This window comes from Anticarsia gemmatalis, chromosome Z, assembly GCF_050436995.1.
Source record: "Anticarsia gemmatalis isolate Benzon Research Colony breed Stoneville strain chromosome Z, ilAntGemm2 primary, whole genome shotgun sequence".
Lineage (NCBI taxonomy): Eukaryota > Metazoa > Arthropoda > Insecta > Lepidoptera > Erebidae > Anticarsia > Anticarsia gemmatalis.
This window is the reverse complement of record NC_134776.1, coordinates 14,911,008-14,932,625: the sequence shown is the minus strand read 5'-3', so window position 1 is coordinate 14,932,625 and position 21,618 is coordinate 14,911,008. Positions and strand designations below refer to the sequence as shown.

At 35.3% G+C, this 21,618-nt stretch overlaps 4 protein-coding genes across 4 annotated transcripts; 2 read left to right on the top strand and 2 right to left on the bottom strand.

The window, feature by feature from the left end:
- Positions 1-1,992: 1,992 nt before the first annotated feature.
- Gbeta76C (guanine nucleotide-binding protein subunit beta-2) lies at positions 1,993-8,246 on the top strand. The gene is made up of 9 exons (XM_076135470.1): positions 1,993-2,151; positions 2,242-2,387; positions 4,050-4,183; positions 4,774-4,939; positions 5,324-5,409; positions 5,984-6,099; positions 6,373-6,499; positions 7,583-7,669; positions 8,015-8,246. The coding sequence occupies exons 1-9, from the start codon at positions 2,083-2,085 to the stop codon at positions 8,119-8,121; spliced, it is 1,038 nt and encodes a 345-aa protein (XP_075991585.1). The 5' UTR covers positions 1,993-2,082; the 3' UTR covers positions 8,122-8,246.
- Positions 8,247-8,722: 476 nt separating this feature from the next.
- LOC142986704 (alpha-(1,3)-fucosyltransferase C-like) lies at positions 8,723-10,095 on the top strand. The gene is made up of 2 exons (XM_076135307.1): positions 8,723-9,639; positions 9,759-10,095. Exons 1-2 carry the CDS (start codon positions 8,723-8,725, stop codon positions 10,063-10,065), a joined length of 1,224 nt encoding a protein of 407 aa, XP_075991422.1. The 3' UTR covers positions 10,066-10,095.
- On the bottom strand, positions 10,050-17,200 carry LOC142986438 (juvenile hormone esterase-like). Its single transcript, XM_076134945.1, has 10 exons — positions 16,902-17,200; positions 15,535-15,690; positions 14,695-14,842; positions 14,228-14,422; positions 13,662-13,858; positions 13,273-13,429; positions 12,191-12,360; positions 10,815-10,965; positions 10,516-10,642; positions 10,050-10,404 (listed from the first exon to the last, which is right to left on the bottom strand). The coding sequence occupies exons 1-10, from the start codon at positions 17,139-17,141 to the stop codon at positions 10,218-10,220; spliced, it is 1,728 nt and encodes a 575-aa protein (XP_075991060.1). The 5' UTR covers positions 17,142-17,200; the 3' UTR covers positions 10,050-10,217.
- A 3,350-nt stretch (positions 17,201-20,550) lies between these two features.
- On the bottom strand, positions 20,551-21,618 carry LOC142986684 (uncharacterized). The gene is made up of 2 exons (XM_076135267.1): positions 21,438-21,618; positions 20,551-21,165 (listed from the first exon to the last, which is right to left on the bottom strand). Exon 2 carries the CDS (start codon positions 21,162-21,164, stop codon positions 20,553-20,555), a length of 612 nt encoding a protein of 203 aa, XP_075991382.1. The 5' UTR covers position 21,165; positions 21,438-21,618; the 3' UTR covers positions 20,551-20,552.

Sequence of the window (21,618 nt, the reverse complement as noted above, 5' to 3'; positions counted from 1 at the left end):
GGTTTCTATATCATACTATACGTTACATAAACTGTCGGTCGATCATACAGTTCATGTAGTTGTGAGTGCGAATCGCACCTATAGGAGGAATTCTTTACTCTCATAATTAATTTGAACTTTAATATGATATGGGGAACTCAGCATAAACAAATCTGGTTCAATACAATCAATGTCTGAAAACAAAAAAAAATGTATATCAACGACTTATATCGTGTCGAAAGAAAAGTAAGTAGTTTATTTTAAGAATTTTTCCTTGATTTCAATTATTTTCTCCTTAGAAACCGTGCGAGAAGATTAGACACTCCAGAAAATAAATGTAGAAGATATTGATACATCGTTAAAAATGGTATAACTTTATATCAGAAGATATTATTAAATTTCTTGGTCATCAGATTATAACATAGCAAATTTTTTATCATTTAAAAATCAAATTTACATAAGCTTTAGTGAAGACTACGTAACTTAAGTACGTAAGTAATACACCTAAATGGATAACTGAGAGAATAAGAACATGTGTTACAAATATCATTGCAACGAAATAGTTTAACAAAAGGAAATTGTTATAAAGAGCAGATTGCAAGTAAAAGGTGCTGACGCAAATAACCATAGCCTAATCAATTAAAAAGAATGTTCCTATATTTGTTACCATGCACTGCAATGAAACCATCTGTGGTTATGTTTGAAAAAGAACAAATAAAGGCTAATTTATACGTTTTTTATACCTAACGCCATACACATTTCCACAAACTCTAGTGGCCACTGTCCACTTCGCTCTTTTCCTAGATTTTGCAAATGTACTGAATAAATTCAAAACGCTATAATTTCGGCGTCGGATGACAGATTTTCGTTCACGACAACAGTTAGAATTGTCAAAAAAGAAGTGAAACGATTAGTGAAAGTGATCGTTTCTGGGCCGATAGCTGTTGCGGTTGATTTCATTTGACTTCAATTGTTACACTGAATAATAAATCTCATCACAATTTGATGCAAGTAAGTAGGTATACTAACAGTGCCTAGCTGTTGCACGTTGCTACAGCTAAAAAACAATTTGACTTATTTATTTCCTTTGAGAACCGTCCAAACTCGGCGACATCAAGACATTTTTTTAAATCTCGAAGTATGGATAAATTTAAAGCTAATATGGGAATAGGCTCACCCCCTATTACAAGGGACTAGCATTGTAAATGGCGAAACGCGGTTGTATAGTATACAACTCTGCCTAAACGTTTGAGTATAGCAGTTGGAGGAGCAAGCGCATCTTTTGTTACTGGGAATTCCTTTTGTTCAGAACAACGTTGGTTTATTTGAACAAGAATAAATAAATAATGATCTCGAATTAAAAGCAATTTGGTGTACTGATAATAGTTTTGTTACGGAACATTGAACGCCACGTGCGAAATACCGTTGTCATCTCTGCAGGTTTACCATTCAGTAGATTGTTAAATGAGTCTGTATTTTCTTTTGTACCAAAAAAAAAATTAGAAAGGTACATCAGGATAAGGGGTTCTTTGATGAATTTCGCAAAGACTGAGCTGGCTTTAAACCATTGGAGATGTAATGAGTATGTGATAGATCTATCCGTTCCGCCTACTAAAATTTTATGAGACTCAAGTCGTAGCATGTGATACTGTTAATTTGTTTCTCAAGTTTGTTCCTCACAATAGGTAGACTAAAAATAAGATTAAAAGAACATTGGCTATACTAATAACATTTTATGTACCTATAATGAAACCAAGTTAGTTTTTTTTTTCACTCATAACTGTTACTTCTGTCTCCTCCCTAACGAGGAAGGCGTTAGGCCTTGAGTCCAAAGAGTTAATTAGTTTTTACTACAACAATATATATTTTTGGTCTAATGTCTAATTTATATTAACTACTTACATAATAAAAGCTAGGTACAAACATGATAGAGCGTGGTTACCAATACATTAGTTGGCACATATAAAGCTTCAGTTGAGCAGTAAATTGAAATCCAATTTACGTAAATGAGATTACGGCCAGTGGCTCAGGCATTCGAGGCTCATACCAGTCGCGAGAGTGAACACTTCTACAATACCCCACTTATTCTGAACAGCAGGAATCATGCCCAAGGAAGATCCAGAACAAACAGCCCTCAAGAAAGAATTGACCGACTTGATCGCCAAAGCTAAGGTAAGTCTCACATTTATTAGAAAATTGACATCTCAGGTATGTACGTTGTATATTTGTCTGTATGTATATCTGTAATATCAATCCTAACAGGCTGAACAAGAAAAAGTAGCTGATGCGAAGTTAGCAGAGAAATGTGGAGACCTAGGAGATGTGCCCAAAATAAGATTTGTGACTAAGAAGACGTTGAAGGGTCACATTAACAAGGTCAACTCTGTGCACTACAGCGGAGACTCAAGGTAACAATATCCCACAAAAATTAAACTTCATTAAATCCTTAATAAAATTATAAATACAAGATATGAAGTAACTCTTAAAATCACTTACGGATCGTCAGTATCGCTCCCGAGTTCATATTGTAATCATTTCAGTTATCATTGTTAGCAAAAAGTTTGACCTACATTATTTTTATCAATAAATTACAGAGATATTATAAGAAAACTCTGGGAATACACATACCTACTTATTCCGCTAATCAATATTTGTAAACCATCGAAATGAAGACGTACCTAACTATGTCACTATCGTTTATGTGCCATGCGAATATACATATTTACTTATAAGTACTTGTTGCGATTGATCCTACTTTGTTTCACTTCATTTACAGCTGATCCTTGAATCAAAACCATGTAGTATTAAACTACATGATAACCAAAATCAACATTTACGTAACCAAAAAGAATTTGCGTAATTACAACGTTAGTTACGAAGTTTTACAAGAAATAGAGACACTGCAAAAAAAAACAGAAATATAAAATATAACTATCCGCCGATGAAATTGCCTTAGCTTAAAGTTATTTAATATACCAGTTAAATATGTAGGTGCCATTGCCCGGCACAATGAAGATTGACAGAAATTAAATAAAAAATACAAATCCAATCAGCACAAAATCCGTCCTCAAAGGAGAAAAGTCATGATATTTTATTATTAGAGTATGCGCGGTGCAATGAAAACTAAGTGTAATTGGTTAATCCCCGAACACGTGTCTAGCATGACTATAATTATGACTAAACTGATAACATGTAATAACATTAATGTATGCATAAAACTCAGTTTATCTGGCATTTTCCTCTTATTTTCTTGGGTATTAAAATCCAAGAAATAGATTCAGGGAAATAGTTTATCTCGAACTTATATAAAAAAAACAAGATTTGCTCACCTTTAAAATAAAATAGGTTGCTTTTCAAACGATCAGATGCTTCAAGCCCGTTATCGTGGGCTTTAAGAATGGCTTTAAGTCAATAAACGTCAATACCAGTTCACTGCACTCGGCACGGTTATCTTAAAGATATATTTTTGCTTCATTAGATAAAGACGTATTTCCAGGCTGTCGCTACACTGTAAGCGATTCAACGCCATAATATAGTCCAATAAGAGTCCATGGAGTAAAGATAAGAAATAAACTCAAGACTCGAATATCACACTATATTCGGTAATATTGTATTTCAGTTAAAAGTTATGGCATTTTTATTTAATTTCTTAATGGAGTTTGTTATTATGGTCGAAATGCTTTCCGAAAAAATGAAAAACGAGGAAATCTCTCTCCTTTTTCACTTCATAATTGATGGAAAAATCATTTTATCGTCTTTAGCACTAAGGATAAGATTTATCACAGTTTGGGTACGATAAAAATTTCATAGCATTTAATTTTCTTAACCTATACCAGTTAATACCCTTACTTAACCTATACTGTTCCAGCGTCAAGCAAAGGTCATCCGCAAACATAGCCATCGGTCTCTAATTTCAACCATTACCTGACAGTATTTACAAAAGACTCAAGACAGTCTGCATAATATATCATACGAAAAGGAAATCAAAAATATTTTCATAGCTATGTCCACGCTACAGTTTTTTATGTAGTGTAGTAGAGCACAATGTAATCCGCATCTGTCATGTGCAGGCACTGCGTCACGGGCTCGCTGGACGGTAAACTGATCATTTGGGACACCTGGAGCGGCAACAAAGTACAAGTGATACCGCTCCGATCTGCCTGGGTCATGAGCGTGGCCTTTGCACCCTCGGGCAATTTCGTAGGTAAATATTTACTCATAAATCCTATATGATATGGACGTGATTGGAGCAAGGGAAGATTGTAAGGTGTCTTCAATATAATATATGCTTACTCCTAGAGGGTAAAGGCACGGTTTTTATACCTATGTATAAATAAATTCTGAGGAGATTGATGATTTTTGTACCTATTCCTCACAAAGAAAAACGCTTAGATTTTTTTAGTCTGGTGCCTGTAGTTTAACAGATAGCAGACGAACAGTTGACATAATAATATAGTAGATAGTTATCATATTCTGCGTAACAATTTTTTTTTTAATAACACCATACTTTTTAAAAATAGAGTAGCTTACCAAAGGACCCAGAGATGTAACTTTAATGCTTTTAATAATATTGTTATAAGCCTTTATTGTATTTAACGTACCCCTAATATTTGGGCTAGAGAAATAGAAAATGCAAGTAAATTACTTAGTTACTTAACCCCGGTTTCTGAGGTACATTTAGCGGTAGTTTATCTGTACAATAGCATTTTCTTTATGAGTTTTAATGTTATTGAATAGATAAACTATCGCTAAATGTACTCAGAAACCGGGCATGAATCATTTGTCATTATCCAGCTTGTGGTGGTATGGACAACATGTGCACTGTATACGACGTGAACAACCGCGACTCCACCGGCGCAGCCAAGATGGTGCGAGAGCTGGCTGGCTACGAGGGCTTCCTCAGCAGCTGCCGGTTCCTCGACGACACCCATATCCTCACAGGCTCAGGAGACATGAAAATGTGTGTTTTAATATTAGCTCCTCTTATTTTTAGTATAGGTAACGATTTGATAGATTTTAATATTTTGCCCAGAAATAGTACAAAAGCTTTTAAAGGCGGTACTTTGTTAAGAGTTCTTACCTAATGTTTCATGAAAAAAACACAGTAATATCAAGTTTAAGACTGGAACGTTCTCATCCAACAATACTCTTTATCGTCTTCAGTGATGCTGATTCTTAGCCAAAATTGAACGAAAATCGCTGTACCTTACCAGACAATATCTCGGTAATCAGTCGATTGCTGATAATTAGATTCCTATAAAATCGCACATGTTACTACTTACTCAGTATTCTTAATTCTGTGGTATTGCTAAGCACCTAGATGTTATTTGGTTTCATGTTACAGCTGTGTGTGGGACCTAGAAGCAGGTAAACGTGAGATGGAATTTGACGCTCACGCGGGAGACGTCGTCACCATTTCATTGTCGCCAGGTACCTATATAATTACCTACATATTAACTACATAATACCTGCTTACTTACAGCTTGTGTGAGTTCATGCATAATAATTTCCACATCAACATAATATCGCATTTCAATAGAATGTGCCCGATGCAGTATAGACCAGCAAACATAAAATAAAGAAATGTAAGTACCTATAGTATATGACAGATCGCATGTAGAAATTTCTCATTGGAGGTCTTCATAAATCTAAATTGATTAAATAACTGACTGCAGAAGGGCTATTGGATTATCAAATAGGTTATTACCTCGCATATAAGGTGCTCTCACGTGAACACCATGCGGCTGACAACTATACAACAAATCTATACTAATTGAATTAAGTTGAAGCACTTTTTTGTTTTGAACATCAGTAAGCTATCAGCACTGCAGTTTCGTCAAATGCCGGTATTTTAAACTAGATACCTAACACAAATTAAACTTCGGAAGGTAGGCCTGAATTTAATTGAGGATGTCATTGAAAAGCCGCTGTATGTTGCTGTAATTTGCACTCAACATATAATATTATAGGGATGATTTTCTTGTAATTGTTATCGTTCGTTTAGATATGAAGTCATACGTAACTGGATCAGTAGACAAGACATGCAAGTTGTGGGACGTGCGAGACGAAAAGGCGAAGCAAACCTTCTTCGGCCACGAAGCCGATGTAAACAGCGTTTGCGTAAGTATTATTATTAATTGATATTATTATAGATAGTTTTTACAAATATAAAATCACAGGATGATTACTACAATCAACAGGTAATTTTTTCTATATGGGAGGAATCAGGCCATATCAGGCACAGCGTGCACTATGCTAATTTGATACCTACCACTTGAACAGCTGATGTATTGTTGAAATACCTTATTGTTGGAATAGGAACTTAAAATTATTTTTTACTCTTAAGGAAGTGAACAATTAGATACTAATCTTAATACAATATTTATTTGTCAGTTCCACAACAGCGGGCATGCTTTCGCGACGGCTTCCGAGGACAAGACGGCTAGACTCTTCGACATCCGCAGTGACCAGCAACTTGGACATTACACCCCGCCCGGCGCCGGCGGCTTCACTAGCTGCGGTAAGCCTGATATCCTCAGCTATTTGTAGAATGCCTTTGAATAGAACGCAACCGCAGTTCGACAGCCAGCCACAAGTCCGACTTAGGGACATAGGAGCGTCGGGTGGCGTGGGGTGAAAAGCCATCTGCATATAAATAGTCACGTCCATGTTATAGAACAACTAGATTTTAGAGAACGATTAGATGATGCAGTTATTTTAATGCAGAAAGTAGACTTCACTTTACTACTTCTATCACATATTTCTCCGGATTTGCTCTCTTTGAGATTTTGTGTCGTTTTGGTATAAAGTAATTCAGTGGCGTGATTACAGGGAAGAAATCTGCCAAGCGCCATCCCCAACTAGAAAAAGCACGCGAAGGTTCTGTCCCGCTGATGTACTAATTATATTATTCCACAACATTAGCCAAGGCCCCTACAGTTCTAATTACAAATTAAATATTACCCACCTTCTATTACGTAAAATAAAACAGGAAAAATTAGAGCGGATACAATAAATAAGATTTAACTAAACTGGCAACTATTAAAAAAGACGATTATTTTTTTATTGATGGTCATCGAGGCCCTTGCCACATAATGTCGTTTTTAAATTATAAACCGTGGAGCACGTTGTAATGTGAACATAAGTGTGACGTGATTGTTTTTTGCAATCCTAATTACACTACAAAACAAGGCTATGACTGGTTTGTCAATGGCGGGAATTGGAGACTGACCTTGAAGATTCTATGCATAAATAATGTTTTTAAAAAACCGGTAAGGTGTATGTGACATTCATATCCGAATAGGTTTGGAAGACCCATAACAAACATAACAAGTATCAAACAAAAAAAACGAATAGGTAGAGGTACCTTACTAGAGGAAGCACGTGTAAAATTTTAGATTTTAAAATGTCGTGTGAGTCACAATATAGGTTTTCCACTTAATATTTTAATACTTATTACCTATTTTGATATAATAAGGAGGCCAGTTACGCTTCAACGGTTAATTCACTATTGAACTAAATCAGATTAACCTTCGAGTACTAGATTGTATCACCGGCAACAAGATAATAAGTAAGCTAAGCTAACTTTGGTGTTTTTCGTCAGGTCTCTCGCTAAGTGGACGATACCTACTGGCCGGCTCTGACGACAACAGCGTGCATTCCTGGGACACCCTGAAAGTTAATCATACTGGTAATACTGATTATTACTATGTTTCGTATATTTTTTATTTTTACCAAATAAATTCCAAAGAACCGGGATTTCTATTTTAAACTCGCTGATCAGCGCAACTTCGTTTGCGTCACATAAGACATTTTTCACTAGTACTCTGCTCCTATTGGTCGGAGCGTGATAATATGTATATTAAAGCCTATAGCCTTCCTCAATAAATAGGCTATCCAACAGTAAAATAATTATTCAATTCGCACCAGTAGTTTCTGAGATTAACGCGTTCCAACAAACAAAGACACAAACTCTTCAGCTTTATAATATTAGTATAGATTTGTAATTGATGATTATCTAATGTTATATTTTCAGGAACGTTGAACGGTCACGAAAATCGCGTGACGTCCATCTCGGTTTCTCCCAACGGGGTAGCCATGGCCAGCTGCTCCTGGGACCAAAGCGTCAGGGTTTGGGGTTGAACTACTCCTCAAACATAATATTCCTATTGAATATGTACCTTGAAACCACCGAACCATGTCAAAACACTGGCATTTATTATAATATGCTGCCAAGCCTCTCCCTTTCGAATAAACTTTTATTAATAGCAATTTGTTTTATTGATTTATAGGTATATGGTATATTACAGCTCGTAAGCAACCAGTTACCAACCAACAGGAGTTTATGTTAATTATTTCCATTAATAAGTTAAAAACTCTTACACAATCTACACTTTAAACTATCGTTAAAAGCTGGGTGCATTTTTTCTGTAAGTTCATTATAATAATTAATTAGACACATAAGAATGTTGCCTGATACCACTGAGCCTTAATTCAATATATAAAAATAATAATTAATATTAAGTTTATTACCGTTAAAATATGTCGGATATCGTTATCATAATACGACAAACAAATTGCTACTATTTTATAAACACGAAATATTAGTTGTTAGTTACAAAAGGAAATAATGTAAACAATTCAGTCTTGGTTGACTTGCTTGATACTTAATTTTAAGAAATCATTATCGATATAGACAGCAACAATGCTGCCAGTAAAATCAATCAAAAGTGCGTTTTGGGCTATGACAATTTTAGTGTCATTGGTGCTGTTATTTTTTAATAACATACATACCGTTTGGAATAAGGAATCTTCTAGAAGTGAACAATGTTCGTTAACCACGGAAAAATATACATTGAAACCATTCACAACTTCTGATGTTTATTTTAAAACAAAATACATTTTACTGTGGACCAATGCTAAAAAGAGTCCCTTTCTATACTTTGGAGAGGGTAATACTATATTCAAAAATAAAAATTGCAAATTTATTAATTGTCATGTGACGAGTAACAGGCGTCTTTTGGGGCACTACAGAGAATTTGAAGTGATCGCGTTCAATGGACCACAACTAATGGAGACATACAATAATGAGGACATGCCCCAGGCTCGATCTCCTCATCAGAAATATGTGTACACAAATATAGAGGCATCAATAAACTACCCCATTTGTTCCAACACGTGGGATCGCTATTTCAATTGGACCTGGACATATAAACTAAACTCTGATGCCGTCTGGGGCTACATGGTCGTCAGAAATGCTAGCAACCACATCATCGGACCGAGTTCTAATATTAGTTGGATTAATGAGGAATATATGGCACCCGTAGGTGACAATATAAAAGCAAAGCTAACTAACAAGAGCAGAGCGGTGGCTTGGTTCGTTTCCAACTGCAACACACTGAGCAAACGAGAGCAATACGTCACTAAACTTCAACATTACATCAGCGCTTACAATGTAAAGGTAGACGTATACGGCGAGTGCGGAGATTTCCAATGTCCACGGAATGAAATGGAAAAATGTCTAGAAATATTGCAAGAACATTATTATTTTTATTTAGCTTTTGAGAATGCTTTAAGCGAGGATTACGTGACGGAAAAACTGTTGCACGCTCTCAATCATTACACCGTACCAGTTGTGTACGGAGGCGCTGACTACACCAAGTAAGTGAACATGAACCTTGAACAGATTTCACATATAATTTTAAAACAAAAGTATATTCGACTTAGGTAGAATTATCAAATATTATATGAAATACAATTATAATAATATTTCATTCTAGGTTTCTGCCCCCCGGCTCATACCTAGACGCCCTAGCACTTGGGCCACAGACACTGGCTGAAAAAATATATGAAGCCACAGAGAGGCCCGAACTATACTACAAGTATTTTAGATGGCGTAATTACTACTCGTATCACTTGAAGCACGAGACACCCGATACCGATGATTACTGTAAATTCTGCGCCATGGTGAACAACGACACCTTAATGAATACATCTACTACTTACAATGATTTTAGCGCGTGGTGGACCACGAAGACTGTTTGCGAAGCAATTATCAATGAAACACAATGGCCAATTATAATATAGTACGTTTATTTTATCTTACCTTAGTAATTACTTAATTAATAAATCTTATAACAGTATCTTTGTAAGTGTTGAGGTTTTATTTCAGATTTTTGTGCTATTTTACTTATTTGCTATAGGCACCCTGTTCTAAATATTTTATGGTCAGATGAACCCTAGAGTTCGTCGATTAGTCGACGACTACGCATATGGTGCCATAGGGGTAATGTACCCCAGTAACGGGAGCGCGAGGCCAGGTCCTTTTTCATCTGTGGTTGCACCCCTATCTCTAGATACTCCATGTTGCGACCTCCTGTCGCCGACTCCCACTTGAATGACACTGGAACTGGTTTATTTGGATTTCTGAAAACAATAACAATAAGTTAAAGGAAACTGCTTTATCACTTACATATCGAATTGATTAGTATGGATCCTTTCAAGATCATAGTAAAAAAACGTGTTCAGAACACTTACCCTGTTGTCGCAAAGTTAGTAAACAGCGTCACTATGGTCTCGCTTATTTTAACATCTTGTGGCGAAATTGGTTTGACGAGGAAGTGAATGGGGAACAAATGCATCAACTCGTCAGCGTGGCAGACACCTGTATACAATACGAAATAGTATTATCTATTATATCCGACAATATAACATATTAATTATTATGATGTTGGAAACACTGCGATTTTAGCTAAAGATAATTCAAATTTTTCAATCAATGAATTATGCCACGCCATTACACCATATTTTATTTGTCCCACTGCGAAGAAACTTACCGTAGTCTCCGTCGGGGTCACCAAAGATTTGTGAGAAGCTATTAGTAGCTCTGTATGCCAATTCATATAAATACACCGGATTTTTTGTGTAATTAAATACTAATTCCACTGCCTCAACAGCTGGGAAGGCGAAGTACGAATCTGTATACATCTGAAAACAAAGATTATATTGTTAATATTTCCACGCATCAATTTTGTCACGTATCGGCTATTCTAGGCGGAGGTGGTCCTATTTAAGGCAATTATTTATTCATTGTGCGATCACAATTGCTATTCATCATGAATATTGCGTGATGATGATGATTTTATTCTGTTAATGTGAAAATCAATAGTACCTAAATATATCTACTACGTTTATAGGGTGTTAGAAACACGGTTGTCCAAACGATATAAGCATATTTTCTAAACTGCTGCTAAAACATTAGTACCATCAAAACTTAACTCACCGCTTCGGAGATATGATACCTTCTTTTTAATCCTAAAATTGAGCTTCTTTGTAATAGGCGCGGCGGACTAAAGGAACGATTTTTACATATTTACTTATAGTTTTGTAGTACATATAGCACATCATTTAAAAGGGTATTAACTGAAGAAGTTTCAAGAAAAGTTAATGAATCCTAATTTTTAGTCCAATAGTTCTAATGTGTCGACAGCAGTCCAGTCCAAATCCTTACATTGATTGGACAACTGCGTGCCCTACACTCCTTATAATAATTTTGACAAAAACTGAAAACGACTTTGTAGGAAACATTGACAAAACTAAGAACGACATATTTTATGTGTGAGCATTTGAGGCTGGGTAATATGAAACCTGCTTTTTTGTAACTATTCTGAAATACAAAACAAAAACCGGCTTCAAAATAGCCACGCATTTGATGGCATTTGACCCGACCGTGAAAAACTTAGCATTACATTATAATGAGACTTGTTTCAGACAAATGCAAACAAAACAAAACAAAACATAAGCCTAGACTAGTGCGTATATGTTTTTCTTAAGTTAATGAATTGTTTTATAATTATTTATTGCGAACACTATTTTATTATAATTATTTTAAGTAGGTATAAAATTATTGTAACTCAATCTGCAGTTCTAGTAGGTATTACTGAATGTGGAAATAATAGGTATTGAACGCAAATTAAAACATCTAATAAGCCAGGCGTTTTTGTCAAAAAATATCAAATTTAATATTCTTTACTTCGTAAACATTAAACATAATAATTAGAAAACATCATAGAATTTTGAGTTTTTGGCCGTTTCGAAATGCTGGTTGCCTGTTAGAGCCGATATGTTTTTAACAATTATGATTTTGGAGATTTAGTAAGAACAGTATCGAGAAAAAAATATTCTCTCTTAAATAATAAAGTTATGAACTTACATGAAGGAGTCCCGTCTGGATCTGCTCCTCATTTCCTTGCAGATACTTCTGGCGTACATTCTTGGTGATTTCGTCCACATAAGGTGAGTTCTCGTAGTAGAACGAAACCGGGGCTATCGCTTCGAAAGCCGACATAAACTCCTGATATCTGGTTTTATTCGCCGTAATCCCTTTAACATACCATAGTTCATGGTTAGTTTATAAAGTAACTAAGTAGCTAACCCCGCGACTTCATCCGCATGAAAACTTTTCCGCAGTTGAAAAGTATACTATGTGTTAATAAAGGTAATAAACTATCCAAGTGTCAAATATCGTCAAAATCCTTTCAATGTTTTTTTTCGTGAAAGAGTAACAAACATACACATACATCCATTTTCACAAACGTTTATATTGGTAGGATAAGATTTATTCGCCTGCTATTAAGTGGTATAATTTATAAAAATCACTTATTACTTACTTACTTCACCTTACATCAACAATCTACACAAATTATGAGAAACGTTATCGTGCGTGTATAACACAAAACAACGTGTTTAAAGAAAATTACAATATTTTTTCATCTTTCCACGACCAGAGATCTAATGTAAATCGCGTAATTTGAGTTACTTTACGTAATGCCGTAAGCATGCATCTGCATGCTACTGTTTTTGTAACACGAGTCCTCTACTTGAAGAGAAACTATAGAGTTGAATGAACTTGCTCTTTATATTGTCTTTTAGGATTACGCGTATGACCGTAATTCCTAAAAGCGTGTTTGCATTTCATAAAATATAATTATGTGGTTAAGACTCAAGCTGTTACCTACTACTGTAATATTACGCGTGGCCAGTAGGTAGCTAAAAGGTAAAAGGCGACGTCGAACTTTTAAAATTCAACATGTAAGCACTTTCATAAGCTAATGACCGTAAAATATAAATGTTTTGATTACAAAGTTCTGTTATGCAACAGCCGTACAAAATTTTAACAAAACCATAAGCGCACCACGGACTGACTCGAACGTAATTACCTTTACAATGTCGTTTACATACATTCACCTTTCACTCAAGTTTATGTAAACAGTTAGTTGAAGAAAGTGCACTTACAAACAGATTTCAAGCAGCCTTCGTGTGAGGTGAGACCTGTCAACCAGGGCACAGCAGGTACATCAGGTATTTTGCGAGGACTCCTCCTCAAGAAGGCTCCCGGCAGGTCCGGTTCAACCACTGCTTTGAACGGGGTCATGGGCTCGTAATCCCACGCCTAAAACCATAATTTTTTTACCACAACAATACAAAGCCACGAGCCGAGAAAAACAAACCACGAAGGTCACGTTTACATATTCTGTGTACGAGTCTACGAGTACATCTACCTATTCTTTGTAAAACCAGTAATATTATGAGAACATAAATTACATAGCCATGAGTACCTTTTAGATTACGTATTTGGTAGATTATTGTCCTTTTATAGTTGATTAGATTAAAATGAAACTTACATAGAAATTGAATTCCGTGTCTATAATGTCATAACTATCTTTGGTGCGAAGACAGGCAATCATTTTCTCTGATGGCGCTTGCGGACAGTCCAGGAACTTAGCCAGGAGGAAGGCATTCCTGAGTGCCTCACCTGGGGTAGCCTCGGCCCAGGGCACTAGGGCAGTGCCTGATTCCGATATAGCTTTATGGAAGAGTCCTGGAATTAAACAATTATTACAACTAAGTTTATAAGTTATTGAAGGTTGATGTCATTACTTTAAGAAAGTCTCTATTCCTAGATCTATCTAGTATTTATGGCGACTGCTATGCAAATATTTTAGTATAATTATCGTGTCGTCATTGGATCAGATGGAGGTATATCAAAATAGAAAAGATAATTGCGGTTATCATCTCTTGCGAAATAGCTAGAGAACTTTATGATACTGACAGTGAGAGTTGATGAATGTCATTAAATAAATGTACAGTAATTGATCCAAAATAAGCCTTTAATACTTTCACATAATTTCTTAGAAAGAAAACTGTCATTGTAACCAATTGTGAAATATAATGTGGTTAAATACAATACCGGCGCTAGTTTCCGATATCATATGATAGTGTACGCTGGCGCCACCCGCACTCTCTCCGAATATTGTAACAGAGTCCTTGTCGCCGCCGAAACTGTGAATGTTTGCTTGTATAAACCTCAGAGCCTCTTGTTGATCCTTGAGACCGTTGTTACCGGGGCAGTTCTCATCTAGAGTGGATAAGAAACCTAGTGGTCCTGGAAGCAAGAAAATGAACCTTTAGGCATACTCAAAGCTTCTTTATTGTAGCTCTACAGCAGTGGTTCCCAACCAGTGGTCCTGGACATAATATGGTTCGAATGATTTTAAAATTTTAATTTTTCAGGATGATTACTACACTTTATTTTTAATATACTTACATAGTGGTCTCTGCTAACAAGAATGATATAAAAGTGGTCCCGGACTAGGAAAAGGTTGGGAACCCTTGCTCTTCAGTAATACGAATAGCGTTAAAGTCAAAGTAACTCACCTAATCGGTAATTAATGGTAACTAGTAGAACGTCCTTATCCAGTAGGAACTGAGGGCCATACATGTCGGTGGTGGCGTCACCACACATCCATCCTCCGCCGTGAATGAACACCATCACTGGAAGCAGCTTACGTTCGTCTTGTAACTCCTGTTTAATCATTAAATATTCAATTAAAATACTGTTTAGGGTCTAGTTAACATCCTACTAATTAACATCACTAACTACTAACTAACATCCCACTATTATAAATGCGAATTTTTGTGAGTATGTATGTATGGATGTCTGTTACTCTTTCTCGCAAATACTACTGAACTGATCGCGATGAAATTTGATATGTAGGTAGGTGAAGGCCCAGAATAACACATAGGCTACTTTTTATCCAGGAGTTCTCGAGAGATCGGGATTTACTTGGGAAGGGTTTCCACGCGGACGGAGTCGTGGGCGGCCTCTTGTACATAATTATTTCACGACTTGTAAGATTGTTAAAAGAAAATTAAACTGTCATGTTTTCCATTATGCTATTTTAATTGCATTTGAATAATTTATAAGCTGAGAAAATAAGTAGGTAGGTACTTAGACAAGGTAGGGCAAAATAAAACATGATCATGAACTTCATAAGAGCGTGTTCAAAATACAGGTTTTATGACAAACTTGGTAGAGATTAATAATTTATTTCTTAGAATATTTTTTGTCGACAACGGCCAAGCTTTATAAATAAGTAGGTGACTGTTGTCAAAAAGGTCATTGAGACGTGTTACGTTCTATTTAATTTGAGCTGCTTATTCAATAGAGAATCTTGTATCTAATTATTTAATTAAGTAGTAGAACTTAGTGCTTACATTTTCCGTCGTTTTCGGGGAGTAAATATTCAGATATAAGCAGTCTTCTTGTCCCACGATGCCTTCTTGGCGAATGTACGGGTTCCTCTGGACGCAAACAGGCATGACTTTTGTACCATCTAATGTCTCTTCCCATGGTTTCACTGGAACTGGGGCCTGGCAAATCAAAAGTATACATTAAAATGAAGTAAAATACGAAATATGGATTGCCATAGGTACCATTTAATACAATTTTGGTAAAGATAAAAACACGAGCGCTAATTGTTTTTTCTAAGCACCGTAGATAACAGTAAAAATATTTGTGCAAGCTAGAACTGTGTATTCTTAAATATGATTATTATTATGTAGTTATTCATATAAATTAGAATAAAATAGTCATTTTTGTCAATTAGTGACGCATTGCATTATAATAATACGGAACATTGTGCATTTGAACGAGTTATTTAATGTTATAACGACGTCAATCGGTGCGACAAATGTTAAACATACGAGTATTTAGGTAGGTCCATGGCAAGGTTGTGCTCTTACAAGATTTCAAAAGGTACAAAATTATGAAACATATGCAAATGAACAATTAATAAATAATGTTGAGTACATTGACCTCAGTCAGGACACGTTTATGAAGAGATATTATATTGTCCAATTTCGCTCGACGCCGCTCATGATTGTATTCAATGAAAATCAATTCGCATCGCATAAGAATTGTGATTTTACAATGTCAGTTTGTATGGATGTTAAAAGACTCCCAAGACTGCTGCCCTACGGGTCTGACAGCCAGTATATCCACAGAGACGGTTCGTTTACACAAGGTAAGAATGTACAAAGATCAGAGTTGCACGTGTGCTCGTTATTTGAATATAACGCAATAGTAAATACTGCGTACGGAATTATAGTATGACAATTTATTAAACAATTGTGTAACATATTTTATTAGATACAAGCAACATGCACTTTTTTATTTTTAATTACATTTTAAGTTACAATTTTTGTCTAGTTCTGTCAATGTCTAGATAGTTAGTTATAAAACAGCTGTAGCGTTAAAAATCTGCATAAACCGGTATCATTAATAAACAATACTATTATTAAATTAATTTAATTATTTCAAACTGTTGTTATGCACAGATATGTATCATTCTAGTTCAAAAACTCATACGCAAGACAATGTGAGTTATCGCACATGCTCAGGTAAACATTACCACATTTAATAGCTAGTAAAATAATTAAGTGTGTCACTCACAGTACGTATTTTCCAATATTTTGCAAGAATACAATGTATCATGGATCATGTTTATTGACAGGAAAGAAGTTAAAACATAAATCACGATATTTAAACACTTGGAAATGTTGAAACTATAGGGTAACTGTACCTTAAATCTCAAATCGCCGACCGGCGGGACTGCGTACGGGATGGAGGTAAACGCGGAGACCTGCCTCCCTCCTCTCGTTGTCATATAGTACCCGGTCACCTCTCCCAATGGTGTTCGGACCACCGGTATCTCTCCACTCACGTCACTACTACAATATGTTACTAAACTTAAAAATACAAAATAACATGTTAAAGAGCGCCACATTATTGAATAGTCAAATAATCTAAACCAGTTTGGCATGATCGAATGTAGATGATCGTGCCGCCTCGAAAGCAAAAACGTAATGAAAACAAACGCTTGCCTCTCGGCTTTTTATTGTGGTTGGGTGATTCTAGACGAACGTACTTATTGTACGAATAACGAACGCGGTCCTGTCCTGGCACCTAGTGTCACGTTACAATGTGGCTTTTCCTTCACACCTAGACTTATGAGAAAAACGGAAAACACTTCGATTATGTATTCATGTTTTCCTTCCGATCTGAGCATACGTAAAATACCTATTATCTATAGGTACATATACCTTTATATATGTTAATTGGTTCCAATTAAAACCTCAAGATACGGGTTTTAGATATGGTTCACAAGTTTTGAGTCCATTTTATCGCATAAGCAATAGGCAACATTTCCTAATAATTTTGCTATGATTTACTCGTAATAAGTAGAAGAGATTTGTAGTCGATTAATCTCAAAAACTTTAGTAAAATTATAAGCCTATAAGCCTAACCAATTACTGGAGTAAGTTTTACTTGAAAATGTTATTGTAGTAATTGCCTACTAGTCGTTTCTCGCTACACAAGCACTATCAGTACACAGGCCCTTCAAAATCACTTAAACTAATAGATAAGGCAGAAAGATAATCTATGTATTAAAAATAATCTATAAATATATGAAATTCTTTCTTTAGGTTTCAATAATTTTAAATAAAGGATTTAACGGAACGAATGCTTAAAAGTCTATTTTACTGTTAATGATTATTTGGACGATAATAAAGCTTGAAACTGTGTTGCTTGTACCAAGTCTGTTTCAAAATAATGTATTAATTGATATATTACTGTGTCAACCTATATCCTTTCAACCTTTTTTGTATTATTAACTTTATAATTTAAGTAGATTTAGTATTGTTTTTATTGTCTTTGGTTTTTTAGCTGCATACAGTATTAATCATAAATATAAAATTGTAATACCTATATTGACATTTTAAAAGAGCAAGCCGTGAGTTTCATGCCGTTGCTTCTCGCGAGCAGTCAGCTTTTCCGAAACGGACAAAAAAATAAAATGTATGACTATTGGAAATACTTACATAATAACTCAAATAATTAGTTTACAAAGTAAGGGATGTTTTGAATTTGAATATGATTTTATAAATTAGAAATTATTTTATTTATGAGTGACTTAATTATTGGTCCTATGTCCTTACATTAAATTAGTGACATTGGTATCATCTCGTTTATAATTATAGACAATCTATTGTTTCATCTGTATTATCTGTAACCCATAAATAATCTGTAAAAATTAAATATTTTTCCGCTGCTAATCCCGTGCTCTACATTACAAAAAAGTAAAAATTCGCTAATAACCCTTATTAATTATATAAATAAGTAACGACAAGACTCCAGCACCACTGATACTCATTAGGCCATTAAGTTAAATTATCATTAACAGATTTTAATGTGCGATTATAGTAGCCTTGGAGATATTTATATTAAATTCGACTACGACATCATTTGTTTACCTCTAAATTTGCTTGCATAGTAATAAAATCATCGCTAAGTTTTTTGTTACAGTTTAAATTCAACATTTCGCATCTTATTATATACTAGCTGACCCGCGCAAGTTCGCTTGCGTCACGTAAGAGAGAATGGATCATAATTTTCCCCGTTTTTGTAAAAATAAATTCTAGTACTCTGCTCATATTGGTCGTAGCGTGATGATATATAGCCTGTAGCCTCCCTCGATAGATGGGCTATCTAAGACTGAAAGAATTTTTCAAATTGGACCAGTAGTTCCTGAGATTAGCGCGTTCAAACAAACAAACAAACAAACTCTTCAGCTTTATGATATTAGTATAGATTTAAACATTTATCAGCTTCACAGGTGACAAAGTTGCGGTAGGACTAAGCTCTTGGAAATTTTTTATACACTTAACATAAACACGGCAGTCATTGACATTTGGATGTCCTTACTAAATTAGTTCCTTTGACGTAACTAGTGACGCTGTTTAATTTGTCATGCCTCGGAGGAAGTATTAGCTCGCGTTCTATAAGAGGTTAACCACTCAATGGCATAGTCGATGGGAAGTAATTTAATTCGTAAGATTTTCGAGATAGCCTCTTACGAGGGCGTTCCAAAGCCTGGCTAAGTAGGCTCTCAAGGAGTGAGTGTCAAGTACGTGAAAGACCTCAAAACTTATATTTTACCCAGCGGTTATATTTCATTCAGCAATTACTTAATGAAAAGAACTAGCAAAACTATTCCAATACCTATTATAAAAAGGTAGGTTGAAAACCATTAAAAATTAAGAGGCTGTATTTGAAATCAGTGTAATAGATAATAAAATATATCATTATATTCTACCTATTCTATATAAAGCGAAATGAGCGAGGTAGTAGCGAAATTTTTGAATTAGAAAAAAGGATTTTCATAATTCATGGCGACGTAGGTACAACGATTTTAACAAGTTATGTTATGCCTATCATGGTTTCTGAGTTTAACTCTCAGATTAGGCTGATTTTCCACCACACAATATGCATGTCAAATCAATCTATAAAACTAACTTTATTGGCGAGAAATAATAAAATAATTGTCACGTTGTTAGTATAGAATTGAAAATAACAATGTTATGGGAACTACCTCTGTGGTGCGATGGGTAGTGTTTGCAGCTGTTCAAGTTCGATTCCCGAGAGTGGCAAAGAGTTATGGGTCCTTTCTAATTATGCGGAGTTTGGTAACATGTCCGCTATATGACAAGAAGGTCGCTTCCTATTAATTCCATGGGACTAACATAATAAATGGCGAAACGTGGGTGTATTTCATGCACCTCTATCTACACCTTTGGGTACAACAGGCGTAATGTTATGTATATTTGTAATGATGGCAGTGCACAGGTATTTCGGTATGCTGTGGGCTCAAATATTTGTTAACATGTCATGGTTATTACCGAGGCATTCAATTTTTTTGTCTTTATCAGTTACACTGAATATTTGTCATACAAAACAATATAATTTATACAATAACAAAAACTATACAGCATGTCAGGACAAGAATATCACAAATCTAGTCGGACTTCAACTCTTTCTGCGATGAGGGAGAACTTTCAAAAACCTGTCTCAGTCATAAATAGGGATAAAAGTCATAGCTGCAGTAAGTACATCCATACCAAAATGACAGATAAATACGGATCCTCATAGAACTTAACAAATTATAAGATTTGCATTAATGTCATTACAACATTTCTAGAAAATATAAGATTCAGATTAACAAGTACTCACGTCATATCGAACGATCTAGTTAATATAAATTTAATATGTTGTTTCAAATGTGGCTTATTTGTTAGTTGTTAGCAACAAACAACCTGAGAACGTGACAATAAATGCATAGAGCAAATAAAATCGCATTACGAAGCATATTTCTTTTTTATTAAAACGATCATCATTATTGTGTCCTTGGAGTATGCGTTCTTTTCATTTTTCTATTTAGTATTTTAAATATTTTGTGCAAGAGGTAGGATCTCCTGCGGGTCCTGTACCTCACTGTCTTCTCCGCCATCGTGACCGACACATCTTCATTATTTTCCGACATGATATTACTCTTGGGAGTTAAAGTAATATTCCTCCTCCGGTACCTACTAGTCGAACTAACTAATTGTTTTTCTGGTTTTCTTTTTTCCTTGACTTCCTCCATTCTTTTTAATATATCTTCATTTTGTTGTACTATACGATCCGTGACAGATTTTATTTGAGCCAGTTCGCTGCTCAACTTTGGTAACTGAATTTTATTTACAAGTTCAAACTTTTCTGTAATGGCGTTAACGGCCTGCAACAGAGCAGCATTCTCCCGATCCTTGGTGGTGTCGGAGCTGGAGCTGTGCAGGTTGCTCACATAATTTTGACAGAGGCTACATTTCCACTGATAGCCTCTGTCGCCACATTCGCGGTGCTCCTTGCCAGAGTCGTTGTTATATCGCATTTGAAAACAAGAGTCGCATATCCCACCTTTCGTTCCTTCACCGCTTCGAAGCGAACGTTGACAACGTTTGCAGATCATCCTTAAAGAAAAATATGTTCCATATTATTGATCCCAAGGACAAACAGACTCTCGCACGAAATACGACTGCATAATCATTATTACTTAGCTGAGTATTACATTACCAATATGCAATTATGTTAATGGTGGTCAACTATGTTTCCACTCTCAGGTGCACATTACCTACAAATATTGCAGCATTAGGGGGTAATGAGGATAATGATGATGACTAACGTTCGTACAAATTGTAATAGACCTTTAAAAAGCTGTAGGCGCAGGTTTAAAAGTAAATACCTTGTAACAATACGAGCAAGTTATTAAGTAGGAAATTTTCATCCGAATCACATCTGGAGTTCAATCTAGCAAAATGTGGATGTAATTGTTATAAATGAGTACAAAATGTTGTATAAATAGTAATACATTATAAACTAAATAAAAGTTCTATAAAACATCATAAACAAATGTGTGATTGTCA